The sequence below is a fragment of the Panthera tigris genome, chromosome A1, assembly GCF_018350195.1.
Source record: "Panthera tigris isolate Pti1 chromosome A1, P.tigris_Pti1_mat1.1, whole genome shotgun sequence".
In the NCBI taxonomy this organism is placed as follows: domain Eukaryota; kingdom Metazoa; phylum Chordata; class Mammalia; order Carnivora; family Felidae; genus Panthera; species Panthera tigris.
This window is the reverse complement of record NC_056660.1, coordinates 136,446,150-136,462,350: the sequence shown is the minus strand read 5'-3', so window position 1 is coordinate 136,462,350 and position 16,201 is coordinate 136,446,150. Positions and strand designations below refer to the sequence as shown.

At 47.6% G+C, this 16,201-nt stretch overlaps 2 protein-coding genes across 3 annotated transcripts in view; one reads left to right on the top strand and one right to left on the bottom strand.

The window, feature by feature from the left end:
• Positions 1-16,201, top strand: part of ZNF366 (zinc finger protein 366) — a 47,497-nt gene that overhangs the window by 26,542 nt on the left and 4,754 nt on the right. For both annotated transcript variants that reach the window (XM_042988096.1, XM_007079857.3), the window contains exons 2-3: positions 1,356-2,701; positions 6,090-6,281. In XM_042988096.1, the coding sequence (XP_042844030.1) occupies positions 1,370-2,701; positions 6,090-6,281 (1,524 nt within the window). In that variant the 5' untranslated portion in view covers positions 1,356-1,369. The remainder of the gene's footprint in view (positions 1-1,355; positions 2,702-6,089; positions 6,282-16,201) is intronic.
• Positions 14,507-16,201, bottom strand: part of PTCD2 (pentatricopeptide repeat domain 2) — a 120,121-nt gene continuing 118,426 nt past the window's right edge. Inside the window, exon 13 of the transcript XR_006218426.1 lies at positions 14,507-14,759. The gene's annotated coding sequence lies outside the window, so the exon portion shown is untranslated. The remainder of the gene's footprint in view (positions 14,760-16,201) is intronic.

Here is a 16,201-nt window from a genome sequence, read left to right as displayed (position 1 = left end):
AAAGACATATGTGTGATTTGGGGAGTACTCAGGTGCTTGCAGAAACCGCATTTGCCTCATCAAAGACTGGAGAAAATCGCTAGCAGCTGTTGGCCTTCTCACCCCTGGGACCCTCACCCTAACTGCTCAGCATGCAGCCATTCCCAAGGGCCAAGGCCCTCAGTTAATCCAGGACCCTATCCCAGCCCTGTCTCCGTTGGTCCCAGACCAGACTGCATACCCGGCCAGGGCAAATGGCTCTGTGAAAGCCTCTGTTGAGCAAAGGGGATCAATCCCATTCAAGCTCAGAGGATTTGGGTAGAAAGGGCCCTCAATGGAAACATCAAGTCAGCCACTTGGTTGTTTTTACCACTACCCACATGAGGAGTATAGAAAAGTGACAAGGAGACACGGGAAAGGAAGCCTCATCCTTGGTTTAGACTCCAGCTCACAGGCTCTCCCACACATACCTGATAGAGTCACCAGGATGCAGTAACTGGCTCAGCAAGGCAAGGTCAGGTGCCTCAGGAGTCCTCGAAGGCCAAGCTTTACTTAGACACATGTGTCTCTAAGTTTTAGAGATTCACAGTCTTGGAATTTTTCACCTGAGGTGGCTCCAGGTGGAAGATTAAAGTGTGTAAATTACCAAGATGACTTTGTAACACTGGGTTGTATGCTTTTCTTAATCACACCGATCTCATCCACTTGATGTACCCCAGCAGCACACCTTGCTTGGAGTGGGTGACTCGGAAAATCTGAGATCCAAATCGAGCAGGAAAGTCTCTTCACCTGTGTGGGCTTGCATACTCCCCCCCCCCCCCCCCCCCGCCACCGCCGCCTCCTCCAGCAGCAAAGGCCCCGAGGACAGAGAGGAGAGCAGGGGAAATTGGTTCCCTAAAAACAGAAAACAATCCAAAAGACACATTTAAGTCACCACTGGCAGATGCACTCTTTCTCAGGTTAAAAAACCCACAGAACACATCCCAGTTCTGACTTCTGTACTGAGGGGCGATGGGCATGAACATGCCCTTCATCTGTCTGGGCCTAGGTACCCTCATCTTAAGTGGGCACAGTGGCTGGCTGAGTTCTCAGGTTCCTTCCCACGCCTCCCAACCCCCAGATGATATTCTGTGGCTGTGGATTTACACTGGAGCTCTAGGGTCCCACTCTGGGAGGCCACAGCTTTCCGCATTAGTAAATGGGTTCCTAAGGGGGAAAAAACAGTGATACCTCGAGCGGCCCTAGGATAAGTGAGGGTCAGTATTAAACAAACATCACTCATCATAAATTAGTACTGATCATCTAGCCAAAACCCTTAAGGAAAAAGGGGGCTCTTTTTTTTTTTTTTTAAAGAGTAAGTTTCTTTTTCTTTAAAGGAAAATTGCCAAGGATGCAGAAGGAAATGAAGATGATCAAAGATGAGGATGTGCATTTCAATCTGGGTGTGAAGAGAACCCCCTCCTTTCCCCACTGCCTGCAGCCAGTGGTTTCCCGAGGGAAGGCTCCCCAAAGACACCCCTTCCCAGAAGCTCTCCGGGGGCCTTTTTCCCAGTTTCGATATGAACCTCCTCCAGGACACCTAGATGGATTCCCGGGGGTCTTTGAAGGAGGAGGGTCTCGGAAACGGAAGAGCATGCCCACGAAGATGCCCTACAGCCACCCTGCAGAAGAGGCCCCTCTGGCCCTCCACTCCGAGGAGAGCAAAAACCACGGCCCTCCGAACCTCTCCCTGCTCTTCCCGCAGCCCCCGCGCCCCAAGTATGACTCGCAAATGATCGACCTGTGCAACGTGGGCTTCCAGTTCTACCGCACCCTGGAACACTTGGGGGGCAAGCCGGTCAAGCAGGAGCCCGTGAAGCCCAGCGCCGTGTGGCCCCAGCCGACGCCCCCTCCGTTTCTGCCCGCGCCCTACCCCTACTACCCCAAGGTCCCCCCGGGCCTCATGTTCCCCTTCTTCATGCCCTCGGCCTCCCCCTTCCCCTTCAGCCGGCACACCTTTCTGCCCAAGCAGCCCCCGGAAGCGCTGCTGCCTCGCAAGGCCGAGCCTCAGGAGAGCGAGGAGGCCAAGCAGAAGGTGGAGCGGGTGGACGTGAACGTGCGCATCGACGACAGTTACTACGTGGACGTGGGCGGGGCGCAGAAGCGCTGGCAGTGCCCCACCTGCGAGAAGTCCTACACCTCCAAGTACAACCTGGTGACCCACATCCTGGGCCACAGCGGGATCAAGCCGCACGCGTGCACCCGCTGCGGGAAGCTCTTCAAGCAGCTCAGCCACCTGCACACCCACATGCTCACCCACCAGGGCACGCGGCCCCACAAGTGCCAGGTGTGCCACAAGGCCTTCACGCAGACCAGCCACCTGAAGCGCCACATGATGCAGCACAGCGAGGTGAAGCCGCACAACTGCCGCGTGTGTGGCCGGGGCTTTGCCTACCCCAGCGAGCTCAAGGCCCACGAGGCCAAGCACGCCAGCGGGCGCGAGAACATCTGTGTGGAATGCGGCCTCGACTTCCCCACCTTGGCCCAGCTCAAGAGGCACCTCACCACTCACCGGGGCCCCATCCAGTACAGCTGCTCCGAGTGCGACAAGACCTTCCAGTACCCCAGCCAGCTGCAGAACCACATGATGAAGCACAAGGACATCCGGCCCTACATCTGCTCCGAGTGCGGCATGGAGTTCGTGCAGCCCCACCACCTCAAGCAGCATTCCCTCACCCACAAGGTACCCCCGGAACCCAGGCCGCGGGCGGGCGCCCGGGGAGCAGGCGCAGAGCCCTGGGGGGGGGCGGGGCCCGCAGACCTTCGCCGCCCCGCACCTGGGCGGGGAGGAGCTGTATAACCCTGGGCGAGGGGCTTTCTCCCTGAGTCCTGGCCTCCTTCCTCTCCTTGAAATGGGGGACGCTGGGGGGCCAGCAACCAAGTCCTTTGCCATCCAGCCTTCTAGAGTCTAAGATGGGCCTGGAAATAAATAATGTGGGCAGTTTGGAAAGGAGGGTGAGGAAGGCGGAAGGAAACAGCTGGTCCTTGTGCTGTTGCTTCTTAGCCTCCTGCCACCCCTAAAATTCTGTTTCTGGAAACTTCATCCAGGGCCCTAGCATGCGTGTGCCATCAGGTATTATTTACCCCAACCATTTCTGTGCCTGGGGTATGCTAATCAGAGCCACCTTCTAGAGAATTCTCTTGGTCCTTTGCTGCAGAAGTAGTGCCTACATTTTGGGGTGTTTTCACCCTCAGCTGTGAGAAGTGCTTCACATATGCACATGGCTCTGGATCCAGCAAGGCCTCTGCTTCCCCTGGTAGAGCCCCTGCCTAGGTGGGTGTAGGGCCCTGTGGTTTGTTTTGTGGGGGGAATGAAAGAGCATCCTGCTCTGTCTGCTTTGTTTTTATCTTTCCTGGGCTCAGGTCTTTGAGGAGATATACAGGCACAAATGTCTAAATTCAGCCTAATTTGCAACCAGAGCCCTGGAGTCATTCAGGATGAAGTAAGGCGAGGCCACAGTAGTGTCCCTGATAACTTACCCAGCTAAGCTGATTGGGTCTGCTTTGAGCTTCCAAGAGGAGAGGTTTGCCCCATTGACTACCCTCACGCTTTTGACTGCAAGTGGTTTTCTTGGCAGGAGAGACTTCTAGCAAGCCAGAGTTTCTAAAAACACTCTTTAATTCAGAAAGGTCACTGGAGGACTTTGCTCAGCTGAGATAACATCTCTACCGGGCCATAGTGTGTTTCATTTGATAGGTTAGGACAAAACATGGGGCATTTTTTTGGCTCTGCAGTGGAGATGAAATGTGTGGCTGCCTTGTGGGCAGTGCACAAACAACTCCTGCCCCACAAAAGGCACCTGTAGATACCATCCAGAGAGGAGGCCCCTGCCAAGTGCAGGAACCCTCAGCAAAGAACCTGTACTGAGATTCACCCACAAAGCAGACCATTGCTGATTTCAGGGGCTCCTACATGTGTGGAAAAGGAATCAAAGATGCATTTCAGAACATATAAAAATTCCATAAGATAGTAGAAAATGAAGTCAAAATGGGCAAAGCAGCCTCGTATCTGAAACATCTCACTGGAATTAGAAAACAAAATGCATTTTAATCCATAGTGTCAGCAGTGAGAGGTAGTGTTTATATAATGGTTGCTGTATATCAGGTGCTTTACTTCTCATTTAATCCTCTTTAACAACTGGAAGAGCAACCTGCAGATACTATTCTAGATTCGCAGATGAAGACGCTGAGGCATGGGGTGGTCACCCAGAATCTTGGACTCCAGCACCTGACTCTGAAACACTACTGTCAAGTCTTTGTCTTCTCCACCCCCTTCCCTCCCTCGCCCCTGAAAACCCCTACAGGCTCCCTCTCTGATTTCACTGATCCTATTAGTGACAAGGTGGCTTCCTTTGTTCCCGGAGTTGTGTCTGGGCTTTCATTCACTTGAGTTCTAGGCCAGCCCATAGGTGAATTTTACCGTGGACATAGAATTCTCTGAGAGAATTCCAAAAACAGTGATAAGTAGATACTTCTCCTTGGTCCCAGGTCAGCTGAATCATAGATGAGTGTAGAGGCAATCTTGAGAAGAAAAATGCTGAAGTAACTTTTAAAAAACATCAAGAACATAATTTTCGTTAATTTCAAAAATTTAAATTCACTGATTGAATATGCAACACACTTAAAATTCATCTTCTTAGGAGGGCCTTAAAATTTAGGTCTCTTCATTAGTATATATCCATACTCTTCTGCAATCATCTAGACTCAAGAGTATTCCAGCTGGAAAGAGTCCCTGGCTCATGACCCACCATCTTCAAATGAGAGAACCATCACCAGGAAAGGCCATGAAACTTGCCTACAGTTACATAGCCAGTAAATGGTTGGGCAGAGACCTGAACTTGTCCTTGGGTGCCATGGGCTCACCAAAACTGAGGAGTGCTGTTTTATTATCAAGTCCCAAATTAAAGAAATGGACATATAGGCAGAGAGACTCAGAGGTAAGCTTGGAACTCCTCTCTCCCAGGTCATTATGGATACCAGGCAATATGTGTTTTATTAGGTACAGTTGTTAACTAAGCAACTTGTTATAATTCCATAATAATTTTAGTTTTAATGCCATGGTTCTCTAAGTTTTCCTTCTGAAAAGTCATTCTGTGTTAAGATAGCTTGCAAAGGCCTTTTCAGGGAAGCACTGGTTAGTTGGGACTAGCTAATACTCTACTCATGCTATGAGTTCCTGGAAATGTTTTCAAGTGAGGACATTAATGCTTAAGTATTCAAATATCCACTGCCAAATTTCTCTATAGGACAGAAGCTAGCTGAGCGGAGGCTCCATAGCCAAATCACATAGAGGTCACTATGACCTATGGGAGCCCAGGTCACTGTGACCTATTATAATTTATTGAACAGTAGATATGAATTGTTCTCCTGGGATTTTCAAGTGTATTAATGAGAACTCAAGAAAACATTGGTTTTCATATGAGAAATGATATTATCACTTTAGGAGGTTTTATTTTTTTTCATTATCATGAAGGGTAGATTATAGACTCATTTCACCTATCATTCCACAGTGCTCCTACCAAAATCTTTTTAATCCCCGAAACTGTTATTGTAGAATTAACCCATGTAGCATCAGGAACAACAAAAGCAGTAGCATTCTTTTCCTCTAAAGTTCTGGCTTAGGGGCGCCTGGGTGGCTTGGTCGGTTAAGCGTCCGACTTCGGCTCAGGTCATGATCTCACGGTCCGTGAGTTCGAGCCCCGCGTCGGGCTCTGTGCTGACAGCTCAGAGCCTGGAGCCTGTTTCAGATTCTGTGTCTCCCTCTCTCTCTGCCCCTCCCCTGTTCATGCTCTGTCTCTCTCTGTCTCAAAAATAAATAAACGTTAAAAAAAATTAAAAAAAAATAAAGTTCTGGCTTAGTTAATGGTTTTCAGAAGACAAAAAAAGATTACGTAATCAACACCTTTCAAGAAAACAGCAGTTAACAAGGCTAAAGCCACACCATTTGGAACTCAACATCTGTCACCAGGCTCTTCATGGATTTGTGTGGCAAACAGAAGAATGAAGACTACAGTTCTGATGAAAGCCTGTTACCTGCTAACCCCAGTATTTTTGAATCTGCTTCCCTCTAGGGTGTGAAGGAACACAAATGTGGGATTTGCGGGCGGGAGTTCACTCTGTTGGCCAACATGAAGAGACACGTGCTGATTCATACCAACATCCGCGCCTACCAGTGTCACCTGTGCTACAAGAGTTTTGTGCAGAAACAGACCCTCAAGGCACACATGATCGTTCATTCTGATGTGAAGCCTTTCAAATGCAAGGTGGGCAGTGGGCCCTGGGAGGAATGCAGACAGGGAGGACTCTGAGGGTTGTACAAATGCCCAAGGGGAGAGAGTCTCCAGGAAACTTCCTACTATGTTTCACCAGTGGGGTCACTGAGGCTCAGAGTAGGTCTTTGGCTAACCCCAGGCCCATCTGCTGCTCTCTTCTTTGTACCACGCCAGCCTTTAGCTGGTCCCTGAGAAGCCTGTCCTATTGGTCTCACTGTGGAATCAGTGTGCAGGGGTGGAGGGAGCCAGTAGAGGAAGTCTGAGGGTGGAAGCCCCATTGGGAAATGAGGTTGTTAAAGGATGAAGGTGATGTGGAAAGTTCCCATTCCAGAAAGAAGCAATTGAGTATAATACTCTTCTCCTTACAAGCCAATGAGTGAAACACAGAAAGGAGTCACAGAGTCTTCTAGCACTGCCCCCTCCCTTCTCACACTGCACTCCCCCACCCCCCTCCGCCTTCCTGACACTTGGACTTCAAGTGTAATTTGAGGACAGGTCTCTGAGGCAGGATGAAAGAGACTCCAAGGTTAGTCCTCTGACGACCTTAGAAATGCTTGTTTGGGCCAAGGAATAACTGTGAGCACAGTCATCTGAAGTGTTTCTTTGTTCCTAAGTACCATGGAGCTCAGGGATTTTGAGCATCGTCATTAAAATGTCCGCATCAGATTCATTTGGTTGAATTGGTATTTTATCAGCTGAGAAAATGTGTGAGTTGGAGATTTGTAAAACTCAAGGCATTGACTGGTATTATTTAGAAATGCTTGGGCTTCCCAGGCTTTTCCCCCTTCTTCCCATCCTCTCCCCACATTGTTTCCCTTCTCCACTTCTAGAATGAGAAGGAATCTTGATGAGGATTGGGTAGTTTAATGTACTGGCACGTGCCATCCCCATCGTGAAGAGAGAGAGCTGAGGGGGAAGGAGAGGGAAATCACACCCTCAGATATTGTTAGAGCCTTCTGTTTGAAATAGAAGTTTCCCTTCTCTGTCACTGCATGTCTTATTGGGTCCAGATGATATTCTCCGTCCATCTGAGGGGCGGTTCCTGCTTTAATCCCTCTACAGCATGTCCCCTTTCCCCCCCTTCTTGAAGGAACCCCCTGTGAAGCTGACTGCTTTCCTGTGTTGGCCACTCCTGGACAGGGTGAGCGGGGTCAGGAACCAGAGCTTCCCTAGACCTGTGTGGGCATTCTCTGCAGGTGGGGGAGGGAGGTTTCTCCCTCCAGCCCTTTCCTGCCACCCACTTGTGTTTCCCCTCCTTTGCTTCAAGTTCCCAGTGGTTTGCAAGTCAATTTATGTCCATCTTGAGTCATCTGAGTTGAAGGAGAAGGAAGCTGCGTGCAGAAGGGGCTACATAATTGATAGTGCCTGATGCAAAATGAAAATGTAAGGCCCCTTGTTCAAATGTTATTAAGAAATTTCGAGATGGTACAAATAGAACATTACACCAAACTCAGGACGCTTCTGAGATGGGGCTGGGTGTGACTGCATTGGTCACACACCCACGAAGCTAGCCCTGGCCACATGAGCCCAGGGACTCCGTATATCACTTCTTCTCTCTCTGATTAGGCACTTGGATTTCCTTCCCGCCTCCCACTTTGAGCCTTTTGCTTTTAACAGAGCTATTCCTGCCTGCCAGGAGTTTGCTGTCTCCTAAAGTCAAGGTGCAAACGGGCACTGCTTGCCACTCCTCATTTGCTGTGCTGAGTTTACTCTTGGGCTTCCAGCATGAACTGTATTTTTTATCAAACCAACTGGTGGCAGAACACATACATTGTTAAGGCATGAAGGTAGCCATGCTTGTGGTCCCTTCCACCCGTGTCCGGTCCAACTAACTCACACTTCTGCCTTTTCAAGTCAGGTCCAGGAGTAGTTGTGAAACCAGGCAGAAGATACCTCTGAAATAAGGGATATGTCAGGGAGCAGAGCCGCTGCAGGAAAAGGGCTTGCAGGCTGGGTTTGATCTGGGGACGCAGAGGCAGTTCTGTTTGCCTACCTCAAGGGCCTCTGAGTGGCCTGGAGGATTTCTTGGACCAGGTGGTACCCGAGGATTTAGGGGATTCTCTCTGGCACCAGGGCACAGAAGACTGCATGCTGTAGTGCAACCTGGGCCCAATGATGCAGTGAACCAGCCCTGCTCAAAGCTTTATGTCTCCTTTCATGAATGACTGCCCCCTCCTCCTCCATCCACCCCAATGATAGTGCACATACATGGTTTAGAGGGTGCCTGATGATCAACTTTATGGTTCAGAAACTCAATATGACCTCTCCCTGAGAATGGTTTAGGCTCTGGATGTATGCTCACACCACCAGATTCCATAAGAGAAGGGCTTGCAGTATAAGTTATGAGCTCTGAAATGATGCACAGTTTATACTCTTCAGTACCAGATGGGCCTGGTGCACGAATTGGACTGGTCATCTGCAAAGGCCTCCTTTTCCTGGTTGGGGGCGGGGGGTGGGACAGGTTGTTCCAGAAGACCACACTTTGGGTCAGGTGGCTGCCTCAGACAGTGTATCTACTATCAGAAGAAAAATAATTGGATGTTGAAGGGTATTTTTGTCAAACAGGTGGCCCTTCTCCCTTCTTAGATGTTTCTTGAACGAGGACAGGCATCAGTCACCTCAATGGAGAGCCCTCTGCCTCCTGAGAAGTGCCAGAAGCACTGCCAGGGTCCTCCTCCTCTTTGTCCCCCTGTCCCCACAAAGTGCTGCCTTTCTTCACTTCAGAGGAATCTCAGAGCATGTCTGAGTTTACAGATCACATGACAGGGCTCTTTGTGTCCCGTCCAGGCTCCAGATCCAGATCCCACTGTTGGGTGGGCCATCTCGAGATGGTGTCCTGTAGCCTTTGCTCCCCATCAGTGTTGTTGTGGATCCTTGGAGATCTGGTAATGGGTAGAGGTTGATGGTGCTTTGGGAGTTAGATACAGGATGGAGGGCCATTTGCTCCTTGCTACAGAATTCAGAGTCAATCAGACACGGGTGACTGGCTGGCTGCATAGTGATGTTGGAGAAAAGGCCCAGACAACTAAACCCGAGCTTTATTGTAGTCACAGGGAAGGGTTATTCCCCTCACACGGTTGACATGGCTAGCAAAAAGACACAGGCCTTGCTCCAGTTGTACTCCAAGCGTCAGCTCTGTCTCCTTTACTCGAAAACTTATAAAAAGGGGAGACTGTTTAAATAACAGGTTCTAATTTCTTAGGATTCGCACCACTAAAAATCCTTCCAAACATACAGCCCTCCCCCTGTTGCAACATGAAATGGTTCTCTCTGCCCCGTGTTCAGTGGAAACAGCTGTCCACAGCAAGCAGAAACATTCGCTTGCTGTGAGATTAAGCATTAACAATAGGATGGAAAATTAGAGGAGAGGAAAGGTTTCCATTCTGTGTTTCTATTTTTTTTTTTTTTATAAAAAAAATTACTGCCCTTCTGGGCTCTTATGCTATTGGCTCCACTTCTGGACTCCCTGCTTCTTGGAGCCAGCTGGAGTATCTCCAAAGACCTGCGCCTGTAGACTTAAGCCATGTTTCAGAAATATGCTTCCCAGATTCTGCGTAAGCATGCAGGGGTTGATTTGGATGCTATCCTTGTAGAGCCACACTCCATAATAGCAAAGAACCAGCTGCCGTCTTTGGGAAACCTGTCCAGGAAAAGCAGCCATCCAGAATTTCCGGGACAAATTCTCCTTTGAGATGGGTGAAGCCGGGAGCTGCCTAAGTTATGAATCACCAGGTCATCTGCAGCCTCGTCTGAAGTAGAGGCCTGAAGACGGAGGGCAGGGCTGATAGAAGAGGATGAGGTCTCCTTGAAAAAGGTCCCCACCACCTTTGCCACCATGGGTTTGCTTCCTACTCCAGCTCTTGGATGCCCCATGGGGGACAAACCAGGTGGGGGCTTTTAGGGGCCCAGGACTTTGGGTCCAAGCACTCAGGCTGGCATTGAGGGGGTTAAGGCAGTGACCAGATAGCAGCCTTTTGGCAGCAAAGCCCTCCTCAGCAGAAGGAAGGATATAGCTGTATGAACTGCCTGCTTAACAATGCCTCACATGTCCCCAGGGGCCCGCCTGCAAATAGATTTCATCTTGCTTTCTCTTGTACTTTTCAAAGCTTCCTGTTTTCTCACGGTCCTTTTGGACAGTTTACAGTCTCTCTCTCCCTCCCTCCCTCTCTCTCCCTTTGAGGAAAGGAACACCCTTCTTATTAAAAGAGAGAGAGAGAGAAGAATGTAAGGGAAGGGCAGTTTAGCAGAGGCCATTCTCCTCGGCCGCAGGCTCCAGCTCTTTGACCTTTTCTCTTAGAATAGGAAAGCACAGGCTTCCTGGTGCATCTCAGTCCTCAGGCTCCGATTAGGCTGGTTGGCACGAAGTAGTGTGCCTCTTCTTGGCTTTGTGGACCTCTGGCCCAGTGCTGCCCACTGCCATCACCCAGTCTCTGCACCCAGCTGACTTCTTGGTGAGGCTGGCTGTCCATGCTGTCACTGCAGCTCACAAGAAGTTACCTGAGGTGTTTCTAGCCCTGAACCAGGGAGGGAAGGAGCACAAGGAGGCCAGAATTCGGAACTGCTATAAGGATGAGAGAAAAGGGCATCAGCCAGCTGTTTAAATGGCTAACTGAGAGTCTGGGTGCTGCATAAAGGGCTCTCCCAAAGCCTGCAATTCAGGATGAATCTTGTCTTTCCATCCACATTTCTCAGTGCTGGGTCAGGTACAACTGCTTCCATTTCTATATGCCTCAAGTGACCTGGCAAGTATTTACTCAAAAGGATTCCTTACTTCGTCCTCCCTTTCATATTTCCTCCAAATAATTTGGTTTAAGGAGTAGTCTTATCTTTGAAGAACTATTTCCAGAATTTAAAAGAGTCTACTATGTACATGATAATGATAGTAATAAGAGCTACTATTTATTGAGCTCTTACTATTTGCCAAGCCCTTTACATGAATTATCTCATTGGATCCTTACAACAACCTTCATAAGAAACTATTATTATCACTGACATTTTACAGAAGAGAAAATGGGGCAAGTTCTCTATCCTTCTGGGGTCTCACCATCACCTCTCTGCTTTGCTATCTCAAAACCTACTGATCCATGCAACCCATTTTTAAAGGACAGTTCGAAACATTTGTTGCAGGGGTGCCTGGATGGCTCAGTCGGTTAAGTGTCTGACTCTATCTCAGCTCAGGTTATGATCTCACGATTTGTGAGTTCAAGCCCTGCATCGGGCTCTGCACTAACAGCATGTAGCCTGCTTGGAATTCTCTCTCTGCCCCTCCCCTGCTTGTGTTTGTTCTCTCCCTCTCAAAATAAATAAATAAAACTTAAAAAAATTAAAACAAAACTTTTGTTCCCATTTTCTATTAAATGTTGAAGTTCACCTCCATTTAAAAAGTAGGCATAAAAGTGGGTATTGATGGGGGCTCCTGGGTGGTTTAGTCAGTTCAGTGTCCAACTCTTGATTTCGGCTCAGGTCATGATCCCAGGGTTGTGGGATCAAGTTCCAAGTCAGGCTCTGTGCTGAGCATAGAGCCCACTTAAGATTCTCGCTCTCTCTCTCTCTCTCTCCCTCTGCCCCACTTCCCCGTGCACGCTCTCTCTCTCTCTCTCTCTCTCTCTCTCTCTCTCTCTCATAAATAAATAAATAAATAAATAAATAAATAAATAAATAAATGTGAGTATTGATGGAAAAGCTGAGATTTAATGCCAGAGGTACACTAATACCCCTCACTAGAGGAACTGAAAGTTCAAGAGGGGCAGACTGGTTGAGATGGCCACATGTCCCATGAAATCTGAGATATCACCACTCCAGTAGCTTCCTGTGTCAGTACCTACCCCTATTTCAATCCCCACAGACCTTGGCAGGAGATGATTCAGCAAGTCTTGACTTGGGCAAGCTCTTAGCCTCACATGTCATGATTATAGGGGGCCTTGACATAGACTGACTGCTTTTCCCAGGAGAAGAAAGAAACTAGAGTTTTGGTGCTCCCTCCCAACTCTTCTTCCTTCCAGTCTACCTCCCCTTCTCTACTATGACAATTTTTCTGGGAGCTCACATCTCAAACCCCACCCAAGGGTACTGCCTTTAATTCACCCAGTTCTCTTCCTCTGGCCTCTCTTTACTAACAGTGACTGAAAAGTCCCCCTCTGAATTTCAGAGCCATAAAATGTCTTCTATACTAATGGATGGTCTTCTAAGAAAGATGAAGAGCCCAAGTATTCTGGATAAGGACCAAAGGGCTTTGTGGAAGAGCTAAGGGCTGAAAGGAAGAAGCGAAGCGTGCCTACCACAGAGATGTGAATAGTGTCCAAGTACCTTGGGTCCTGAGTTATCTGTCTCTATCCTTCTGCCACTGAGGATTTTGGCTTACAAACTAGTGTGTATAGGGTTGTACATATTACAGTGAGGGAAAAGAAGAGAGTTGGCGATGGCTGCTTTTTGGATTTTTGCACGGGGTAGTGATATTTTCCTGACTTGTTTGTCTATTCCCCCAGCCAAATACTTAGGTATTTATTAAGTGTTACTATGTGTGTAGACCTGTGCTTGATACTGAGGTTGGCCACAAAGAAAAGGAAGGAAGCTCTTGCATTTCAAAAGATAACTTAGGGTACCTTTTAATGCTCCAAACATTTTTAGAGTTGACACACCTCCATTCAACCCTGCAAACACTCTCCATTGGTTGGCCCGTTAGCCTACCATAAATCATGAACTATAATACACAAAAAATAGATTTTACCAACAGCACAAAAGTGCGTTGTTTACCAGTCACCCTCAGATAATATAACTGACCAGACATGCCCTACAGTGGACCTTCCCTAAGGCCATATGCCTTGACTTCAGGGGACAATATCATTTTAATATCCTAATATATGCATGTACCACTAAAAAATGTCCCAGGAAGTTCAGCGGTGGATGAATTGAGTCAGAAAAACATTATACTAGAAAAACACACACTGGGTTATGTTAAAGGATCATAAAATGTGGCTTGTCCAAAGCTAAGGAAGTAGGTGGAAAATACTTATCAGTAGCCATTCTTTTTTCTTCTTTCTTTTTTTTTTTTTTTTAACATTTACTTATCTTTGAGAGACAGAGAGAGACAGAGCATGAACAGGGGAGAGGTAGAGAGAGAGAGAGGGACACAGAATCTAAGCAGGCTCCAGGCTCTAAGCTGTCAGCACAGAGCCCGATGCAGGGCTGGAACCCACAAACTGTGAGATCATGATTTGAGCCGAAGTTGGACACTTAACCGACTGAGCCACCCAGGTGCCCCTGTTAGTAGCCATTCTGATATTTGTGCCCCTCTCTGTGTGTTGGGGTGGGAGTAGGATGGGGAAGGGAGGTAGGAATTTGGGGCCCATGAATTCCAGGACTGTTCTGACCACTGAGTTGCAGCAGCTGTGGCAACAACAAACAATTGGTCATTATCACAACTGTGATTTCTATCTTGCCTCTAGTTCAATGTTGAATAAAGTGCCTGAAAATACTTAATGAAGAGACTTTATTCTGTGTCAAAATAAAAACAAATGGCATTCTATACATTCTTCAAGGTTGAGCTAAAATTCTCCTTTATAAAAACCTTTCAGACTATTCCAGCTTCTGATATCTCAGCAACCAGAGATAGTAACTAAAAGTAGAATCCCTACCCCTTTATAGGAGTGAAGTACAGAAGGCACCCATCTCTTCAATTCTATCTGGCTTAAACGACCATGAGACTCATCCAAGCTTGGACTAGTGCAGTAGTCTAATTAATCTTCCAGCCTCCAGCTTCTCTCCTCCTTTGTGTCATATGTTTAATCACCCATGGCTTGTGCTGTTCTCGGATCTTTTGCTGCAGGCTCACTCCAAATAATCAGGAACCGTCCCATGAACCAAATGAGATCTACTTTCTCCAAAATGGCTCAAGACTGGAAATACCTAATGTAGATTCAAAGCTAATTCAAATCAGTAGATTCAAAGCTTTTTCCCCCCTTGGCCAGGATAGAGAACTGGATAAACTAAACTAAGCTAATAAATAATACTCTGCCAGAACTTTCACCTGTGCAAAGTTGAATCACAGACTGATGCATCTTACAAAACTGTCTCCATTGAGAATAAAAGAAAGCGAGTATCCATCCCATATGTAGGGATGTTAAAGTTAGATCAGCACTCCCAGCCTTTCCCCTCTCAGGTCACCTTTTCCAAATGAATGTGCTGTGCAGCTACTCTGAACACTGAGTGTGGGACACCAGTATGCCAAGTTCATTCTTGCCAGTAAGGAAGTAAAAAGGGGAAAAGTACTTAAAAGTCCCAAATGTGAATCATTTAAAAACACAGAAACAATTATTCATTATCCATGGGTGGATTATCTGTGACAAAGTTGTCACCCCAGCTGGCTGCCTCTTACCACCTAGCATTCTTTGCAGTTGGTCTTCCTACGTCTCTGTTTGTTAGGTCTATGCATTCTTCCATGGCTCCTGTAACTCCCATCTCCATGGCCACCTGAAGAAAACAGTGCCTTCATTCATAAATACTCAGTCCAGTACCCCCAACATCGTCCCTGAAAATGTCTCTCAGTGCAAAAGGAAAACTGGTGTCAGCCTCAGGGGCCACGGTACCCTGACTTCTCTCTCCAAAGATCTTTCTTTCACTCCATATCACTGCCCTCACAGCATGGGCCTCTGAGGTTAGGAAGGGAAGGAAAATGTTCCCTCCTTAACACTCGGGCCCAAGCACAGACACAAAACCCTTCTCTGTATTCCTCCCAGCACAGCCAAGGAAGGGCTGGGTTCTCCGAACCCTGCTCTGCTAGGGCCGGGGGACAGGAAGAGGGCGGAAAGACCCAGAGCAGTGGACTCTGTTTTATACCTTCCGTATCTGCATGAATTGCCTTTGAAAAGGCAGTTCTGTTCAAAAGAAGTTGGAGAACCACTTTTCTGATCCATCATGCATCTGCACTTTGTTAGAAATAGAAATGACAAAATGACAAAAAAAAAAAAAAAGGAATAAAACATGTTTACACCTGAGATAATATTTTCAGGACTTCAAATCTCTACCCAGAGAAAAAGACACACTCCTTCTTTAGATCTCTCTTTTGTTCCTTCTAACTTTGCTATCCGTTCCAATAATAAGCAAATTAAAAAATTAGAAATGCAGGGGCGCCTGGGTGGCTCGGTCGGTTAAGCGTCCGACTTCGGCTCAGGTCACGATCTCACGGTCCGTGAGTTCAAGCCCCGAGTCGGGCTCTGTGCTGACAGCTCGGAGCCTGGAGCCTGTTTCAGATTCTGTGTCTCCCTCTCTCTCTGCCCCTCCCCTGTTCATGCTCTGCCTCTCTGTCTCAAAAATAAATAAACGTTAAAAAAAATTTTTTTTTTTTTTAAATTAGAAATGCATTGCATGATACAGTCTAACAGAAGAGTTATATTGAGGGCACAGAGAATGGTGTGGTGGTTGACCATGTGACCTCTGGTGTCTAGTGGCCTGGGTTCATTATCCCAGCTTCAACACCCATTAGCTGTGTGCCTTGGCCAAGTGCCTTAATCCCTCAGTTTGCCCATCTGTAAAATGGGGATGATACAGCACCCACCTTATAGGATTGATATAATTAAATGTGATATTCCATGGTAGACTTAGGACAGTCTCTTCCATGTTATAAATGTTCCATAAATATTAAACAGGTAATCATATACTTATTATTAAAATGAAGCACACTTTGAGCAATTGCTTCTCAGCTCAGCTTTTCTCCTTTTCTGCATCTCGCATTCAAAAGAAGCCTTACTAGCTTTGCAAGTTTTGCCATGAGTTGAAAAATCCCTGTGCGATAGGAACACAAGCCCATGAATCCATCCCTCCCTGCTCCACCTCTGGGCCTGGGCGCAGTCCAGACCCTCCCTGACTTCACTGGGGACATTCTACTTGGAGGCCACTTAAAATGCCAAGATCCA